General features: G+C 42.6%; 1 protein-coding gene across 3 annotated transcripts in view; it reads right to left on the reverse strand.

Moving 5' to 3' along the window:
• The window catches only part of LOC117517749 (protein turtle homolog B-like), a 394,390-nt gene that overhangs the window by 249,626 nt on the left and 124,534 nt on the right, over nucleotides 1-20,230 (reverse strand). For all 3 annotated transcript variants that reach the window (XM_034178899.1, XM_034178897.1, XM_034178898.1), the window contains exon 2: nucleotides 15,836-16,027. In XM_034178899.1, coding sequence (XP_034034790.1) covers nucleotides 15,836-16,027 — 192 coding nt within the window. The remainder of the gene's footprint in view (nucleotides 1-15,835; nucleotides 16,028-20,230) is intronic.

A 20,230-nucleotide genomic window follows, 5' to 3' on the forward strand; every position in this document is an offset into this window, starting at 1 on the left:
CAAGGTTTTCTTTATTAGCTGTTGGGGGTCACAAATATAATTCGTTGGAGCATCTGACTCTCCGTTATGCCCATGATGCTAAGTACGAGGTCTGTTAGAAAAAGTAACGGACCTTTTTATTTTATGCAAAAAATATATGGATTTGATTCATATGATTTTACGTCAGCCAAGCTTGAACCTTCATGCGCATGCGTGAGTTTTTTCACGCCTGTCGGTTGCGTCATTCGCCTGTGGGCAGGCTTTGAGTGAGCACTGGTCCCCCCCCCCCAGACTTTTATTGTCAGGGAAATGGCGGAATGATTTGGGCTTTGCTCCATCAGAATTTTTTCAGAAACTGTTAGAGACAGGCAGCTGGAAACCATTCGGAAAATTCATTTGGCTTTCGGTGAAAATGTTTTGGGCTTCACAGAGATTAAGGAGTGTTACTACCGCTTTAAGGACGGCTCACAATGGCGCACGGCGCGCCGCGCTCCGAGCCGCGATCGACAGGCAGAAACGACCATTTCATTTCTAAACGGATGGCTGTATGGCTCCGAGCCCATCATGTGCAATTTCTCTGGTTATCACGAGAGCTGGACATCAGCCATTTTCCGGCAGATTTCACTTTTAACAAGAGATTTTGTCATGGAAAGCTGCGCGGAGGGCTTCGCGCGTCATGACGGAGCCGCTGATGGAGCGAGACAAAGAACACCTCCATTTTGGAGTGTCAGAGGACAAGTTGGGACATGCCAATCTCGGCTTTCAGTGGCTTACCAGTCGAGTGAGTATAAGAGGAAATTGTGGAGAGCTGGGCATGTCCCAAGTTGTCCTCTGACACTCCAAAATGGAGGTGTTCTTTGTCTCGCTCCATCAGCGAATCCGTCGTGATGCGTGAAGCCTCCGCGCGGCTTTCCATGACAAAATCTCTTGTTAAAAGTAAAATCTCGTTAGTCCATTACATGTGGCATTGTAGTCATATTGCACTGTTCTGGGGTGAGATAATAGATGTCCTGGGAAAAATAATTTCTAAGAAAATAATATTAGATCCCAAATTACTTTTAATGGGTGTATATCCAGAAAAACACAAATACACTAAAAGTGAACGGATATTTATAGACTTAAGTGTTCTGATTGCTAAAAAACGCATATCACTGCTTTGGAAAATAACTCATAGACCAACTGTCACTCAGTGGATACGACAGATGCTTTCAACCCTTCCCTTAGAAAAAATTTCATACACTCTCAAGGGCAAACAGGAGATTCTTGAAAATGTTTGGAATCCTTTCATATTGTATGTTAAAGATTTAAAACTATTGGAGGATGATTCAAAGGACTAAAAGAGACTGTAACCCTGGGATGTATAAAGTTTTGCAAAACTGTTTTGTTAAAACACATTAAAACACATATTGTGATTGTTATTGTGATTGTTAAACTATGTACAAAATATTAATAAAAATATTTTGGCAAAAAAGAAAAAAAAGTGAAATCTGCCGGAAAATGGCTGATGTCCAGCTCTCGTGATAACCAGAGAAATTGCACACGATGGTCCCGGAGCCATACAACCATCTGTTTAGAAATGAAATGGTCGTTTCTGCCTGTCGATCGCGGCTCAGAGCGCGGCGCGCCATTGTGGGCCGTCCTTAAAGCGCTAGTAACACTCCTTAATCTCTGTGAAGCCCAAACAATTTTCACTGGAAGCCAAATGATTTTTCCGAATGGCTTCCAGCTGCCTGTCTCTAACAGTTTCTGAAAAAATTCTGATGGAGCAAAGCCCAAATCATTCCGCCATTTCCCTGACAATAAAAATCTGACGGGGGGGGGGCAGTGCTCACTCAAAGCCTGCCCACAGGCGAATGACGCAACCGACAGGCGTGAAAAAACTCACGCATACGCACGAAGGTTCAAGCTTGGCTGACATAAAAACATATGAATCAAATCCATATATTTTTTGCATAAAATAAAAAGGTCTGTTACTTTTCTAACAGACCTCGTACTGTCAGGGTCATAAAACTGGAGGTCAGCTATGTTATATTGTCACTGTTTATAGGCCCCCTGGCCCATATTCTGACTTCTTAGATGAATTTGGTGCGTTCATCTCTAGTTTGTCAACTAGTGCAGATAACATTTTGATTATTGGTGACTTTAACATTCATATAAATAAGCCCTCTGATACCCTTAGCAAATCATTTATGCAAATTGTGGATGCTTTAGGATTCCAGCAATGCATTCAGGACCCGACACACATTAGTGGAAATACCCTGGATCTGGTGCTTGCACGTGGGTTTGCGGTCACAAATATTGACATTTTGCCTCTCGCATCTATAGTCTCTGACCATTCACTTATCAGGTTTACATTTACGCTGCCACGTTTAGTGGAACAACAACTTTGTCTACAACTGCAGTGTCGTATTAAACCATCAACTATGACTGAACTTGAGGCCAGACTACCTGATATTTTAGCTTTGAATCTGGAGAATGCTAAATCAGTGGACAGCCTCGCGGACAGTCTAAATTTAACGCTCAAAACTACACTTTTAAGATTGTGCCTCCTCTTTTAAGGTCACGCCCTCCTAAGAAACAGTCACGTTGGTTCAATGATTATTTGCGTGACCTCAGGCAGAAGGCTAGAGGTTTGGAACAGAAATGGCATTGTTCCAAATTAGAGGTGTTCCGCCTTGTGTGGCGGGATGCTATTTTAGATTATAAGTATGCACTACTGGCCACGAAGTGGACCTATTACTCTGATTTGATCAGTAAAAACAAACATAACTCAAAGTTTTTGTTTGACACGGTCGCATTTCTTATTCACGGGCAGCCACCTGTTAGTCGTTCTCCCTTTTCAGCACAGGATTTCTTGGATTATTTTGAGAAGAAAACAGAAGATTTTAGGCTGAGCATATCTCAGCACGCCTCGGTCCAGCAATTAAAACCTGTTATGGAGGTGGGCACTACCATTGAGGTGTTACCCAGAATTTAATAGTATTTCATTGGGCGTGCTGACGAAACTTGTGGCGTCTACAAAAAGCACAACCTGTTTATTTGATCCTATACCAACAAAATTGTTTAAGGACCTGTGGCCCACTCTTGGGCCGACTATGCTGGAAATTATTAATCTGTCATTAACCTCTGGATCTGTTCCGAAATGTTTTAAATCAGCAGTGATTAAACCATTGCTTAAGAAATCTAATCTTGACCCTAGGGTATTGAAAAATTACAGGCCGATATCAAATCTATCATTCTGTTCCAAAATTTTAGAAAAGGTGGTTTCACGGCAGCTCATAGACCACCTTACTGAGAATGATCTATTTGAGCCGCTGCAGTCTGCTTTTAGGAAATATCACTCCACAGAGACAGCGCTCACTAAAGTTGTGAATGATCTTCTGCAAGCAATGGACTCAGACACCACTACGGTTTTGGTGGTGTTAGATCTCAGTGCTGCATTTGATACCGTGGATCATCATATTTTGCTGAATAGGTTGGAGAATTTTTTGGGATTACTGGAAGTGCCCTTGCCTGGTTGACGTCATATCTGGCCAGTCGTTCTCAATGTGTCTTGTATAATGGCACTTCCTCTGACCTTTCCGACATGAGATTTGGGGTTCCACAGGGATCTGTTTTAGGCCCCTTGCTTTTCTCCCTATATGTGGCAACCCTTGGGCATATACTGCGGAGTTTTGGGATTGCCTTTCATTGTTATGCTGATGATACTCAGTTGTACATGCCGATAACTGCGGGAAATCTCACTCCCATAAAATCCCTGGAGGACTGTCTTCTATCAGTGAGAAGTTGGATGTCTAGTAACTTCCTAATTTTAAACTCTGATAAGACTGAAATGATGGTTCTTGGTTCAGCGAGACATCGGCATCAGCTTGACCAGCTGGCGCTCAGCCTGGTTTCCTGTGTCATACATCATAAAATGAGGAACCTTGGGGTAATTTTTGATCCCACGTTGTCTTTGGACCTCCACATCAGGGATGTTACTAGGACTGCTTTTTTCCATCTGAGAAATATAGCGAGGATCCGCCCCATCCTGTCCATGGCTGATGCTGAGACCCTGATCCATCATGTTGTTTCTTCTAGACTAGATTATTGTAATGTTCTATTTTCAGGGTTACCACAGTCCAGCATTAGGGGTCTTCAGCTGGTTCAGAACGCTGCCGCCAGACCTCTGACACGTAGCAGAAGGTCTGAACATAACACACCCATTTTGGCATCTTTGAACTGGCTCCCTGTCTCTGTGAGTGCAGATTTTAAGGTTTTGTTATTGACTTATAAGGTTGTTCATGGACTGGTGCCATCTTATCTGGCTGATCTGGTGGAACTCCACGTGCCGGCCCGGGCTTTGCGGTCGCAGGATGCAGGACTTCTCTGTGTTCCCAGGATGAAGAAGAAGTCAGCAGGTCAAAGAGCCTTTTCGTATCATGCACCCACCCTGTGGAACAGTCTTCCTGCGACCGTGAGGCAAGTCTGTGGACATTTTTAAGTCAAGACTCAAAACCTATTTTTATTCTTTCTTATGGATAGTTTTTATTTTTATTAGTTTTATTCTTTTACTTCTGTTTTTATTTATGTATTTGAATTTTTCATTCATTTTTAATTATTTATTCAATTTTATGTTGACTTGTTTTATGTAAGGCACCTTGAGATGGCTTTTGCTGTGATTTGGCGCATTATAAGCTAATTAAATTAAATTAAATTAAATTGGTGGACTGCTGCAGAGATGGTTGTCCTTCTGGAAGGTTCTCCTCTCTCCACAAAGGAACGCTAGAGCTCTGACAGAGTGACCGCCGGGTTCCTGGTCACCTCCCTGACTAAGGCCCTTCTCCCCTGACTGCTCAGTTTAGACGGGCGTACAGCTCTAGTAAAGAGTCCTAGTGGATCCGAACTTCTTCCATTTACAGGTGATGGAGGCTAGAGTGCTCATTGAGACCTTCAAAGCAGCAGAAATGTTTCTGTACTCTTTCCCAGATTTGTGCCTTGAGACAATCCTGTCTCAAGCATAAACTCAAAGCCAAGCGTGAACTCAAAGGTCTGTAGACCTTTGAGTTCATGCTTCGTTTGTGCTTTGACATACACTGTCAACTGATGGACCTTATATGTAGAGAGGTGTGTGCCTTTCCAAATCATGTCCAGTCAACTGAATTACCTCAGTTAGACTCCAGTTAAGCTGTGGAAATATCTCAAGGATGATCAGAGGAAACAAGAGGCACCTGAACTTAATTTTGAGCTTCACAGCAAAGGCTGTGAGTGTAACCCCAATTCCAATGAAGTTGGGACATTGTGTAAAATGTAAATAAAAACAGAACACAATGATTTGAAAATCCTCTTCAACCTATATTCAATTGAATACAACACAAAGACAAGATATTTAATGTTCAAACTGATAAACTTTATTGTTTTTGTGCAAGTATTTGCTCATTTTGAAATGAATGCCTGCAACGTTTTTCAAAAAAGCTGGGACAGTGGTATGTTTACCACTGTGTTACATCACCTTTCCATTGTATTCTGTTTTTATTTACATTTCACACAACATCCCAACTTCACTGAAATTGGGGTTGTACATGTGGTTTATTCATTTTTTGGTTTTGTTTTTTTATAAATTTACAAAAATCTAAAAAAAAATTTAAAAAAATGTTTTTTACACATTGTCATTAGGGGGTTTGGGTGTAGAATTATGAGGAAAAATGTATTCATCCATTTTGGAATAAGGGTGTAACATTACAAAATGTGAAAAAAGTGAAACGCTGTGTATCTTCTAATCAAAACTGTCTGAGCATTTTTGTTTTCAGAAATGGGTGATGCCACTGCTGTGCAATCCAGCTCTTTATTTTATGAAGCTACAGAAAAACAGGGGACGCCTCTGTTGAGTTGACTTTCCAACTGTAGTACTTGCAGACTCTCTTGTTTAATGGAAACTGAACCATGTAAAGAGCTTCCATTGAGTATATTTTTATTGAATGGGCCTAATTGGCCCATTCTTTTTCTGTTATACCCTGTGGACCAGTGACAGTATATCAGTGTGTTGTTATTAAACAACCCAGGAAAGAAACTGTGTTTTAAAGCTTCTACTTACACAAAATTTATGGTCAAGGTTATTTTTCAGGCTCACATTTTTCAGCATCAGAAACAACACTCTATAACCTGAGGTGCGATCAGGCTGAAAAAACGAACCTTACTGGTAAAGATCTACGTGACTAGAAAGATGCAATTTCCCTCTAAGGAGAAGTGCAACTTGAAAATGATTCATCTTCAGCAACAAATGTCTTCTGAAGCTGAGCAATTATAACATAGTTAAATTCCAGCTGTTCATCTAATTTTGTTCTGTTCACTCCACTGGTCCAGACTCTTGCCTTTTCCGTCAGCAGACTGTCACAGACTACGGCGTGCTGGGTAATCGAGAAAGTCGGGAGTTTTCCCGGTGGGCTGGTCCAACCTGGGGCCGTTGTGGGAGGGTGTTAATATATATGCATACATATATAGTATGACCACCACTAACTGTTAGGCTACACAGCAAGACACTTGGGCTGCTGTATCTTAAAGAGAAGACATTAAGTGTTATAAATGTTTTACAATCACGAAAATTCACAAGAAAATTACTTAAGACTGCTTCTTTTGCAACGCTGTTATCTTTTCCAAAGCGGTAGGGACATACCATTACACGTTTAACACCCCTATGCATTCATTACAGTTAGTTCAGTCAAATCAAGCCCTGTGCGCCCAGATGGGACTTGTGCTACCCGTGAATGAAAATATGGACAGAAAAAAGCCAGGTGGAGCTGAAAAGGCTAGATTAAGAAAAGGAAAAGCTTTGGAGGAAGATGCTGCCAAGTGGGCAAAGCTCACAGATATTTTTTCAAGAAGACAGAGCTAAGAGGGAAATGGTAAATAGGGCCGGGAATAACAGGCCACGTGCCTGTTGATGCTCGGATGTCAGCCGTATCAACATTTGTAGTCCAGTACCACTTCTTCCAACTACTTACAGACTTCATTGACTTAAGCCGGGCAGACACTGTACGATATTTTCAATCGCTGTACTTGGCTCCAGCTCAAACTGTGCGACAAAACTACAGGGTTTAAAAGTTCAGAGCGCATGATTCATGTTCTCACACTATACAGCCCGATGCTCTGATGCGATATGACTGCTCACATTGTACATTCAAAAACCACACGTCGGAAGCTTTTTTTTTTCTTTTCTTTTTTTTATTTATTTCATGCCTATCAGCGTGCACAGTGAGTGAAATCAGATGGGAGAGACTGAACGTATATGCGCGCACGCACACAGCAGACACCAACATGATTCACGAGGACAGTAAAAAAAAAAAACAAACATTCATAACAGGTGCTGCTACTTATATTGTTGTATAAATAAACTATATTTCATACGGAGTCTTACAGCTGTGCTCATCTGTCGTAAATCCTGTTGTTGTCTGCTGTGTGTGTGTGTGTGTGCGCGCGCATGCGCATAGACGTTCAGTCTCCCCCCACCTGATTCCACTCACTGTGCACGCTGATAGGCATGAACTTTAATATGATATTAGGTTATTGCGAGGGAACGCAAAAAAAACAAAAAAAACAACAAGACTTTGCATGAGATCACGGTTTGCTCTCTCCGGTGTTTGCTCATGCACAGTGCGCGAGGTAATCAGTGCGTAGACGCTTGTAGCGCTGCTTCAACAGCGTGGAACCCTCACGAGCCACAACGGCCGACCAAAACATCAAACAGGTTTTATTTTTATCCGACCATATGATTCCCCATCGGGAGGTGGTCGTGAGATGTTAAACGCAGCTCGTTACTCCATGTAGACTGCACAACGCAAGGACGCACGATTAAGCTGAAACTCGGCGCGATCCAAAAAATTCTGGCACGAGTGAAAAATCGGCTGAAAAAGGGCCAAAAATCACACAGTGTAAGCCCAGCGTGGTGCACTGGTGAGTTAACAATACCGTTCTTGTTTTAAATAACTAACTTTTACTTTCTATTATAAGCCACCCAATTTTCACAGTCAGTCAGCACATAAATGCTGGATTTAAATGCCACAGCAGAACTCTTATTATCCCTGTGCGCTGGCGGTTTGTGGGCCAGTTGGATATAAAACTCACAGGCTGAAAAATATTCCCAGCACGCCCCTGGTCACAGAGCTCCAGTCCTCATGACTGCAGTTTACTGTATTGACATAAGAGCACTTGCCTGGGGTGAGAACTGTTTAAAGACTTGTGAACTACACTTGGGCTCACAATGCTGACAAATATTAACCTGTCACCAACCTCAGGTTCTGTTCCTACAACTTTGAATCTGCAGTGATTAAACCTATTCTTAAAAAACGTAACTTAGGGCCCCTTCACACATAGTATGATTGTGGTTGATTTGCGCATGAAGCAGGAATCCTATGCAATATGTGTAAAATCGGAGCTGCCTCGGACACCTTGTACACCTGTTGCTACATCTATTTGAGCACACCAGCGACTGAAAGACAGAGTGTGCCCTGTGAGAGCCCATTCAATCCCTCTCACGGCAGGTGTCGGCCAAATTCCAGGTGATACACATGAACATCTAACACTGCTCACTTGGCACTTAGAAAATGTGTGGCCATTCGCACTATTAGCACGAAAACAGTCAGCAGACAATCACTTTCGAGCTGGCGGTGAAATTTGTCTAAATGCCCCACGACTCTGGAGTTGCCGAGTATACATGTGGCGTGCAAGAGTGTTGGCTCCCGCCACAACACGTGTGTGTGTGTTCACGCACACCCCCCGCCCACTCAACACATGCGTGCGTGTGGTTCGCGCATCCCCCCCACAGGCGAGGCGCCTCTCTTTTGATCACAGAATGACACCTTGGTCTGTGCGCTGAATGGACAGGGGGGTGTGGCTGGCTGCCAACAGCAGCAGCTGTTGACAACTCTGGTCCTGGATGTCACAGCTGCAGAGCACACACCGTGCTTTGATGGACACACGCGTGTGTGTGCTTGCTGTCCTGACGTGGAAATACATAAAGACATATCGCTTTTGCAACTGGTTGGAGAGCACGCAAATTGACAGGCTGCCCCAGCTGAAACAGACCATCAGTTCATGTGGACACGCAGCAGGCGATATGAATGTCACATCTGACAGGACGTGTATCCTGTGAACGGCGCGCCGCAGGACTAGATAACAAGAAGTTTTTTCAGAGCATTGTTAGGATCAACCATCATTGACATAAATTTGGTCAAAATAAGCAAAGGGGCCAGGGAGGAGTCGGCCAACACACAGTCACGCAAAACCAAAATCAACAGCAATTCGGGTATCACCCTTCATGTACATACCATGTTTGGTGGGAATCCCCCAAAGGACCTAGAGCGAGTAAGAGAACAAATAGACAAACACTGCCCAAACTGTAGAATGACAAAGCTTTATGAAGTCCATTTATTTTGGGTCCAGAGTGAGCTAGAGTCTAATCCAAGTCCAGAATATTCTTTCTTTGAAAGACAAAGAACAAAGCAGATTTATTAGCTTCGGAAATGTCTGATGGGGCATGGCTTTTCAAATGTCACAAATCTTTTGGACACACTAAAAGATTCTCTGTGATAAAAAAAAAAAAAAGACTTTGAATAATATAATAGGGACCCTTTACTGCTGGTTCTTAGCAGTTATGTTTTTGTCTGAACATTTCCAAATGTAGCTTTGAATTTCTGTCTCTTCCTATCGACACTTTCATGTTATCATTTTATTTTTTGGCTACTTCTTTACATAGTTCATATCTTGTCCCATTTCCTCCCTACACAAAAGACAATGACTGCTTTCTTGAGAACACTGGCAGAGGGGTGTTTCGGAAACAGTACGTCTATGGTTCACTTGGCGAATTAATGTTCAGTATGTTATAATGGGCACAATGTAAGCCTGTATGCAACTAAAAGCTTTGACCTCATTCCACATCATAAATATCATGGTTTTATCAAAAATCCAGAAGCAGTCTGCATGCAGGGAAAGACATTTGAATATATACAATGGTGCTCTTTGAAATCAACTTACTTAGCAAAGTGGGATCTCACTTGATCTACGAGGGCAGTCAATAAAGTATAGGTCCTTTTTATTTTTTTCAAAAACTATATGGATTTCATTCATATGTTTTTACGTCAGACATGCTTGAACCCTCGTGCGCATGCGTGAGTTTTTCCATGCCTGTTGGTGACGTCATTCGCCTGTGAGCACTCCTTGTGGGAGGAGTCTTCCAGCCCCTCGTCGGAATTCCTTTGTCCGAGAAGTTGCTGAGAGACTGGCGCTTTGTTTGATCAAAATTTTTTCTAAACCTGTGAGGCACATCGAAGTGGACACGGTTCGAAAAATTAAGCTGGTTTTTGGTGAAAATTTTAACGGCTGATGAGAGATTTTGAGGTGATACTGTCGCTTTAAGGACTTCCCACGGAGCGGGACGTCGCGCAGCGCTCCCAGGCGCCGTCGTCAGCCTGTTTCAAACTGAAAACCTCCACATTTCAGGTTCTATTGATCCAGGACGTCGTGAGACAACAGAGAAGTTTCAGAAGAAGTTGGTTTCAGCATTTTATCCGGATATTCCACTGTTAAAGGAAATTTTTTTAATGGAAGACATGCGGACAGATTGCAGCATCGGCCCGCAGCCGCTGCGACGCTCCGCCACAGGAAAAACACCTCTGTTGGAAGCCTTAAGGACAAGTTGGAACATGCTCAGCTGTTAAACAATTTCTCAGATACTCACTCCACTGAAAGCCATCAAAAGCCGCCTGGATTTTACAAATGGTTATCGACACGGTTTTCAGGTATTTTGGACACCAAAGACAACTTACCAGTCTATATTTCTGTGTTCAAGATCCTTTAACTCTCAGCAGAGCTCCCCAAACTCAATTAGCTTTGTTGTAAAGTATTGTGTTCAATGATCTAATCAACAAACACAAAGTTCATGTGGATGAAGGAGGATTATGCACAGCTCCTTGGTTTTCCCCCAACAGTCTACTAGTCAGTCAACCTATTTTTCATCTTGCTGCAGCAAACGTTGGACAAGAGTGCACTTTTAAAAGAAACCCTTCCCTTTATCTGATGCAGATGGAAGCCAAATCAGTCAGCTGGAACACATATTGAGATGTGTATCTGACATGTTAATGGCACAATGGTTCTAACAGCAGTAGCCCTGAGTTTTGACAAGATTAACAGGCTTACAGCAAACGTCAAACTGGAATCAAAACATGAAAGCCTTTTGGGTTTTTATTTATTTGTTGCATTTTATTTAAACTGGATTCTAGATTAAATCCAACACATGATGTAGATATTACACTGTACTTCTAAAAAAAAAAGGGTCAGATGAAAAAAAATTATTAAAAACATGACAAATTAATCAGTAAAATGGCTAAAATCCCCTAACTTAGCCTCAAAACAGATGGGGTTGACTATAAACTGATTTGGGCACCATACTCTTGTTTAAGGGTGGGTGATAAAGGGGTTAAATGAAAGAGCATATGATACAAAAATTGTACTTCCAGGGACAGCCCCATCATCATTATTCACATTAAATCCCGGTAAAACTTACTGACACAACCTCCCTCATTTGCCTCGTCTTTCCTTCTCCTCTGGGAACTGAAAAAACCTGTACTTTTCACAACTGCTTCTGTGATTGCAGCCAAAAACAAAACAGTACACTATCTTTCATGTGAAGTGATGCCGTGTTAGTGTTGCACACTGACAGGCTGTCCCCGGAAGTGGACAAATCCCACGCAGCGGTTCAAACAAGACTGTGCTTCCCCATTGTCCCAAATCGGGGGGAAGCAAACAAACATATAATTAAGGACTTTTTGAAACTGGGAATTACATTCACGGGTTGGATTTAAATGTAATTTAATTATTATTATTATTATTTATTATTCAAATCAGATTAATGCCAGCTGCTCTAAAGTTATGATGTGATGTGTGATGGCACTCAGTACCAGCTTCTAGAATCCTAAGTGGAAAAGAAAAGCCCCAAAAAGAAATGCGATCATCTATCACTTAAGAAGTTATGAAGGTGTCATGAAGTCACTTGAGAGGCTCATCCTGAGGCACCTCCACACAGTCACTGAATCATCGCTGGACCCCTGCAGTTTGCATACCAGCCCAACAGGGGAGTGGAGGATGGCATCATCTTCATGGCGCACAGAGCTTATTTTCACCTGGAGGACGCAGGCAGCACAGTGAGAGTCATGTTCTTTGACTTCTCACAGTGTGTTCACCACCATCCAGCCTGAGTTGCTCAGCGATAAACTACGTGACATGAAGGTGGAGGCTCCACTGGTGGCCTGGATTACCAACTACCTCACAGGCCACCCACAGTATGTAAGGTTTTGGGACATTACATTCAACACCATCAGGAGCAGCACGGGGGCACCAGAGGGGACAGTCCTGTCTCCCGCCCTGTTCACACTCTACACCTCAGACGTTAGGTTCTGATCACAGTCTTTCCACCTGCAGAAGTTTTCGGATGACTCTGCCGTTGTTGGCTGCATCGGCAGTGACCAGGAGGCTGAGTACAGGAGTGTGGTGGACAGGTTTGTGGAGTGGTGTGAACCCAACCACCTGCAGCTCAACATATCTTAGATGAAGAAGATGGTGGTTGACGTTAGAAGACGGAAGACCCATCCAAACCCAGTTACCATCAATGGAAATGAGGTGGACGTTGTGGACTACTATAAATATCCACATAGACAAGAAAGTGGACTGGACTGTAAACACAGGTGCTGAGTATAAGAAAGGTCAGAGCCGACTGTACTTCCTCAGGAAGCTCAGATCTTTCAATGTCTGCAGAAATATGTTGCAGATCTTTTATCAAGGGCAGCATGGTGGCTTAGTGGTTAGCACTGTTACCTCACAGCGAGAAGGTCATGGGTACGATTCCCACCTGGCCTTTCTGTGTGGAGTTTGTGTGTTCTCCCCGTGTTTGCTTGGGTTTTCTCTGGGTGCTCCGGTTTCCTCACACATCCAAAGATATGCAGGTTAGGTGGATTGGAAACTTTAAATTGTCCATAGGTGTACGGGTGGTTGTGAATGTGTTTGTTTGTTGATATGTGGCCCTGAGACAGACTGGTGTCCTGTCCAAAGTGTACCCCACCTCACGCTCTATGACTGCTGGGATAGGCTCCAGCCCTCCGCGACCCTTAATTGAACTAAGCGGTTGAAGATGAGTGATGAGTGTTTTATCACTCATTGGTCTCCAGCGTTATCTTCTACGCTGTAGTGTGCTAGGGCAGCAGGCTGCAGGCAGCTGACACTAACAAACTCAAAAACCTCATCAGGAGAACAGGCTCTGTCCTGGGGGTTGAGCTGGAGTCTGGGATGAAGGTGTCAGAGAGGAAGATATTGAGGAAACTGCTGAACATCCGGCACAGCACCTCCCACCCTCTGCATGCCACACTGACGTCCTGTCAGAGCACCTTCAGCCACAGACTGAGACCACTGAAGTGCACCACAGAATGCAACAGAACGTCTTTCATACGAGTGGCCATCAGACTGTATAATTCCTCCCCCTTCTGCATAGTGAACGCATAAAGAGCAGAGTTATTCGGTTACTCAGAGTTATAATGTAATATTACTGAACATCTTGTGCAAATGTCTTCTAGTCATTTCATATAAATTTGTTGTACTTATTGTAAAAAAAAAACAAAAAAAAAACTGTTAACTGTTTCAGTACTCTGGCAAAATAACCTTCGAGATAAATAAAGTTGCTCTTATCTTGTCTAATGCCACAATTACTTACAGTTCTTCCATTCCAAACTGCTTTCTAACCCTCAAGAAATGTGTATTTAATTTAATGTGGCAAAATTAATGCATGTTAAAAGTACTCTGACTTCAAACACATACAGACAGTATGAGGAGGTGGTCTTATTTCAAGCATTTAATGGGAACAGGCAGTAAACCACTTACTCCTGAGTTTGTCTGAATACCCATGCACTAGATTCCATCTTTAAAAGGAATCACAGATAATCAGATTGGCTGATTTTATGATATGACCACAAAATGCCCATGCATGATGTGGAGCAATAAACACACTATACTGTGTGCTGCACCCTTTTGTGCTGACAATTCCAACCAATTAAATAGGAGTTGCTGTTAGATCTCAGTGCTGCATTTGAGACAGTGGATCATCATATTCTACTTGATAGGCTAGAAAATCATTTTGGGATTACGGGGAGTGCCCTTGCATGGCTGACGTCATACTTGACCAGTCGTTCTCACTGTGTTTTGTACAGTAACACTACCTCCAACCTTAGTGATATGAAATTTGGGGTTCCACAGGGGTCTGTCTTAGGCCCCCTGCTTTTCTCCCTTTATATAGCACACCTTGGGCACATATTGCGGCGTTTTGGGATTACCTTTCACTGCTATGCAGATGATACTCAGTTATACATGCCGAAAACTGCTGGTAATCTCGTTCACGTGATTGCCTTGCAGCAGTGAGAAGGTGGATGTCTAGAAACTTCCTACTTTTAAACTCTGATAAGACTGAAATGATGGTTCTTGGTTCAGTGAGACATCGGCATCAATTTGACCAGTTAACGCTCAACCTAGGCTTGTGTGTCATACATCACACTGACAAAGTGAGGAACCCTGCGGTAATTTTTGATCCTTCGTTGTCCTTTGGTGTCCATATTAGAAATATTACTAGGACTGCTTTCTTCCACCTGCGAAATATAGTGTAGATTCGTCCCATCCTGTCTATGGCTGATGCTGAGACCCCGATCCATGTATTTATCTCTTCTCGATTGGACTACTGCAATGTTCTATTTTCTGGTTTACTGCAGTCTAGCATTAGGGCTCTCCAATTGGTTCAAAATGCTGCAGCCTGACTTTTGACACGAAGCAGAAAGTACAACCACATTACACCCATTTTGGCATCCCTTCACTGGCTTCCTGTCCCAGTGAGATCAGATTTTATGGTTCTGCTACTAACCCATAAAATTATTCATGGACTGGCACCTCCCTACCTAGCTGACCTAATTAAACCTTACGTACCGGCCCGGGCTTTACGTTCTCAGGGTGCAGGACTACTTTGTGTCCCTAAGGTGAATAAGAAGTCTGCGGGTCACAGAGCTTTCTCTTATCGTGCCCCTGTTCTGTGGAATGATCTCCCCGTGTCAATAAAACAGTCAGATTCTGTGGAGACTTTCAAGTCCAGACTTAAGATGCACTTATTTTCCCTTTCATATGGCTAGCATACTGGTACAGTTTTGTTTTACGCTTTTTACTCTTAATTAATTTTATTAGTAATTGAAGCGGGCCACGGCCACAGCTTTACCTAAGTTCTGGGTCTTTTAGTGAATTTTAGGGCTAGTGGCTGGTGATCACCTTAGTATTTCTTCTGTTTTTCTTGTTGTTTAATGCTGGCAAATTATACAGTATTTTTTGTCTTTCTGATGCCTGATTCTGTTTTTTCTCTCTGTTTAAGGTGCAGCTCCATCCAAAAATGGGAGTTGTATTTGTGTTGGTGACCCTCCTGTCCTGTGCGCCAACAGCATTTCTTGTATATTCATCCAAGAATTGTTCTGTGAATTGTTCTGTAATTTATGTTTGTAGCATGGCCCAAGCAGAGGGTCACCCCTTTGAGTCTGGTCTGCTTGAGGTTTCTTCCTCAGAGGGAGTTTTTCCTTACCACTGTTGCTCTGGGGGTTGGCAAGGTTAGACCTTACCTGTGTGAAGTGCTTTGAGGAAACTCTGTTGTGATTTGGCGCTATATAAATGAAAATAAATTGAAATTGAGTTTGTACTCTGACAGATCCTAAATGGATTTGCACTCATTTGTATACATCATTTTCCATCCACTGTTAAGACAGAGGACCTAAACTTGTCAGCCATCAATACAGTATATGTCAGTGGATCTTACCGGCATACTCCGGGTCCACATGAGGAGGGTAGAAGCGAAAATTGATGAAAAAGGGGATTGGCATTCCATACTTGAACCACTCCACCACATATGGCTGGCCATTCAAGGGGTGGGACACGTCGCATCCCAGGATGACGTTCTCTCCTGCACGGGCTGTCACAAACTGAGGCTCCTCTCGCACTCCGCGGGCACCTGTGACAACAGCAAGAACTGCTTAGTGAAATTACTAGTTAGTGAAGTACTGAAGGTAAACTGCAGCCTATAGTTGAAAGCACACATCATGGACCTGATGACCAGTAAGAGGAGCAGCTGAAGATGGAAACCCTGGCTTAAAGTTGAGAATGTTTAATCTGTTCCAGATTTGAAAAAGGACATCAATAGCTGACAGGACATTTATTGTATTTAAGCATTGTAAATCAGAACACAAGGGGAATAGGACCACAGCAAACATAAAGGGAGATGCTGAGGATTACTGACTGCAATTTTCACAGAATCACCAAAGTCCTCTAAAAGAGCAAAGCCACTGGACGAAACAACAAAACTGCAAATTTCAGATTTTGATAGATGCAAAGCAATACCCTACTGCTTGGTGTAGAGAAGGACTCTTTCCCTTTTACCATCATAGAAACTTTGCATGTTTTCTGTAAAATTGCTAAACTGGACCTTTTTAAACCAACAAATGTATTGAAATCAGCAGGTATCATATGGAAACATCAGCATCAATGGAAAAACTGAATAACTGAATACAAAAAACTGAGTAACTGATGACAAGTTATGTTTCAGGCAGGAAAATGTCATTCTATTTTTATATCAGAAACAATGATGACTTCATTCTGCATCATAGGCAATATAAAAATTTATTCTCAAAATATAAGTAATAACAATAGATGAGTGAAATGAAAGAACAGTGTGAGCCTCAAGGCTGATACCTACTATTTGCTTATTTAATTTGTTTATGACATTATGCCAGATTAATCAATGTTGTGATAGCACAAGAAAATTAGATATAATACCAAAAATTAAAAACAGGAGTGCACAATACCCCCACTGGTAAATGCTGCTTTGGTACAAGTGCTTGCTACATTCTGATAACATTTAAAGGTATGTGATAGTTGATTTCAGAATGCAGACACCACTCATGAAACTACCAGTGTCTAGGTTTACTAATCAAGGACCGTAAAGCTGCGTGTCAATCTTTTACAAAATGAGTATTATTAACCTATAACAAGTACTTGTACCAAGTTTCATGAAATTCCTCCTAAAAGTGTGAGAAGAGTTGATTTCAGAATGCAGGCACCAACTCATGAAACTGATGGAGTCTAGATTTGTTTAACAACAACAGAGCCATAACTCTGGTAAAATGGTCTCAACTTGAACCATATGATAAGTGCATTACCAACCTACAGCAAGGACTTGTACCAAGTCTCACAAAATTCCTCTGAGAAATGAGGGAAGCGTTGATTTCAGAATGCTTGTACCGTTTTTCGAACAGACACATCGCCACAACATAATCCGTCATCAGACCTTCAGCCAGCGGCGGATCAAAAAATAAATAAATCATAGAGAAAATAAACACAGCAGTTGCAAATGTAACTTTAAATATTTAGTACTCTGTATTAAACTATTAAATTGAAAAAGAAACTTGGCACAAATTTTTAATATCCTCAGCAGGCAAGAACTTTGGCCCACTCAAATTTAAGACTCCTTCTTTGTCTTTTGGCTGTTCCTGTTAGGAGTCGCCACAGCAGATCAATCGTTTCCATCTCACCCTGTCATCTGTATCTTCCTCTGTCACACCAACCACCTGCATGTCCTCCCTCAGCACGTCCATAAATCTCCTCTTTGGCCTCCCTCTTCTCCTCCTGCCTGGTGGCTCCATCCTCAGTATCCTTCGCCCTATATACCCTGGGAACCTCTGCACATGTCCAAACCATCTCAATCTCATCTCTCTGACTTTATCTCCAAACTGTCCCACCTGAGTCGTCCCTCTGATATGTTCATTCCTAATCTTGTCCATTCTTGTCATTCCCAAAGAGAATCTCAACATCTTCAGCTCTGCCACCTCCAGCTCTGCCTCCTGTCTTTGTGTTAGTGCCACGTCTCTAAGCCATACAACATACAGTAAGGAAGATAAGTATTTGAACACTCTGTGGTTTTGCAAGTTCTCCCACTTAGAAATCATGGAGGGGTCTGAAATTTTCATCTTAGGTGCATGTCCACTGTGAGAGACATAATCTAAAAAACAAACAAAAAAAAAAAAAAAAAACAAATCTGGAAATCACAATGTATGATTTTTTTAATAATTTATTTGTATGTTACTGCTGCAAATAAGTATTTGAACCCCTACCAACCAGCAAGAATTCTGGCTCACACAGACCTGTTAATTTTTCTTTAAGAAGCCCTCTTATTAAGCACTCTTTACCTGTATTAACTGCACCTGTTTCAACTTGTTACCTGTATAAAAGACACCTGTTCACACACTCATTCACACTCCAAACTGTCCACCATAGCCAAGACCAAAGAGCTGTCTAAGGACACCAGGGACAAAACTGTAGACCTGCACAAGGCTGGGGTGGACTACAGGACAACAGGCAAGCAGCTTTGTAGAAGACAACAACTGTTGTGATTATTTATTAGAAAGTGGAAGAAACACAAGATGCCTGTCAATCTCCCTCGGTCTGGGACTCCATGCAAGATCTCACTTTGTGGGGTAAGGATGATTCTGAAAAAGCTCAGAACGACACAGGAAGACCTGGTCAATGACCTGAAGAAAGCTGGGACCACAGTCACAAAGATTACATTAGTAACACATGATGCTGTCATGGTTTAAAATCCTGCAGGGCAGCAAGGTCCCCCTGCTCTAGCCAGCACATGTCCAGGCCCGTTTGAAGTTCACCAGTGACCATGTGGATGATCCAGAGGAGGCATGGGAGAAGGTCATGTGGTCAGATGAGACGAGAATAGAGCTTTTTGGAATCAACTCCACTTACTGTGTTTAGAGGATGAGAACTGCATGTAATTGTATTGTAATTCATGTATTGCGAGATATTGGCAAACAACCTCCTTCCCTCAGTAAGAGCATTGAAGATGGGTCATGGCTGGGTCCTCTAGCGTGACAATGACGCCAAACACACATTCAGGGCAACTAAGGAGAGGCTCTGTAAGAAGCATTTCAAGGTCCTGGAGTGACCTGGCCAGTCTCCAGACCTGAACTCAATAGAAAATCTTTGGAGGGAGCCGAAACTCCAAACCTAAAAGATCTAGAGAAGATCTGTATGGAGGAGTGGACCAAAATCCCTGCTGCAGTGTGTGCAAACCTGGTGAAAAACTACAGGAAATGTTTGACCTCTGTAATTGCAAACAAAGGCTACTGTACCAAATATTAACATTGATTTCCACAGGTGTTCAAATACTTATTTGCAACATTAACATACAAATAAATTATTTAAAAAAAATCATACATTGTGATTTCCGGATTTTTATTTTTATTTTTTTTAGATTTCTAAGTGGGGAAAATGTGCAAAATTGCAGGGTGTTCAAATACTTATTTTCCTCACTGTAGCTGGTCTCACTACTATCTTGTAAACTTTCCCCTTCACTCTTGCTGATATTCTTTGGTCAGAAATCACTGCTGCCATCTTTCTCCACCCTGCCTGCACTCTCTTCTTCACCTCTCTACCACTTCTACTCCTTGTAACTGCACTATTCCACTGGGCTCCCTCCCATTCACACACATGTACTCAGTTTTGCTTCTACTGACTTTCAGTCCCCTGCTCTCCAGAGCATATCTCCACCTCTCCAGACTAGTCTCAACTTGCTCTCTGCTCTCACTACAGATCACAATGTCATCTGCAAACGTCATAGTCCTGTTGTGAAGGTGTCGTAACACGGACCCACAACAGGGGGCGCAAATGAACGGACAATGGATAAGAAAAGGAGTAACAATTTAATGTTGTGAAGGCACACAACGGAATACAGACAGAAAAATAATGGATGCCAATTGTACACAAGAGGACTGTGGGCAGGCTCGAAGATAGGAGACCTCTGATGATCGAAGAGCCGGGGCCCACACCGCTTCCACCACCAACGGCCTGAAGAACACCGGAGCCGCCAAGTCCTGAGTCCCCAGGTGGTCTCTGTCCTCCGTTGTCGGCCCTGGTACTGCTGGCAGACAAGAAACAGATGACGGTGAGTGTGAGTCCTCACACCCAGCAACCTTTACACACAATTCCTCCGGGAGGGAAAACCTCCACCTCCAGATACGTTTTCACTCGTGCAGCTCCTGTTTGTCCCTCTTCTGGATGGAGTGAGAGACGATGACCGTCGTCTTCTCACTATCCGCCAATCCAATCTCCAACAGACTTTACAGGTATACGGCTGCACACAGATCACAAT

The sequence above is a fragment of the Thalassophryne amazonica genome, chromosome 9, assembly GCF_902500255.1.
Source record: "Thalassophryne amazonica chromosome 9, fThaAma1.1, whole genome shotgun sequence".
Taxonomy (NCBI): domain Eukaryota; kingdom Metazoa; phylum Chordata; class Actinopteri; order Batrachoidiformes; family Batrachoididae; genus Thalassophryne; species Thalassophryne amazonica.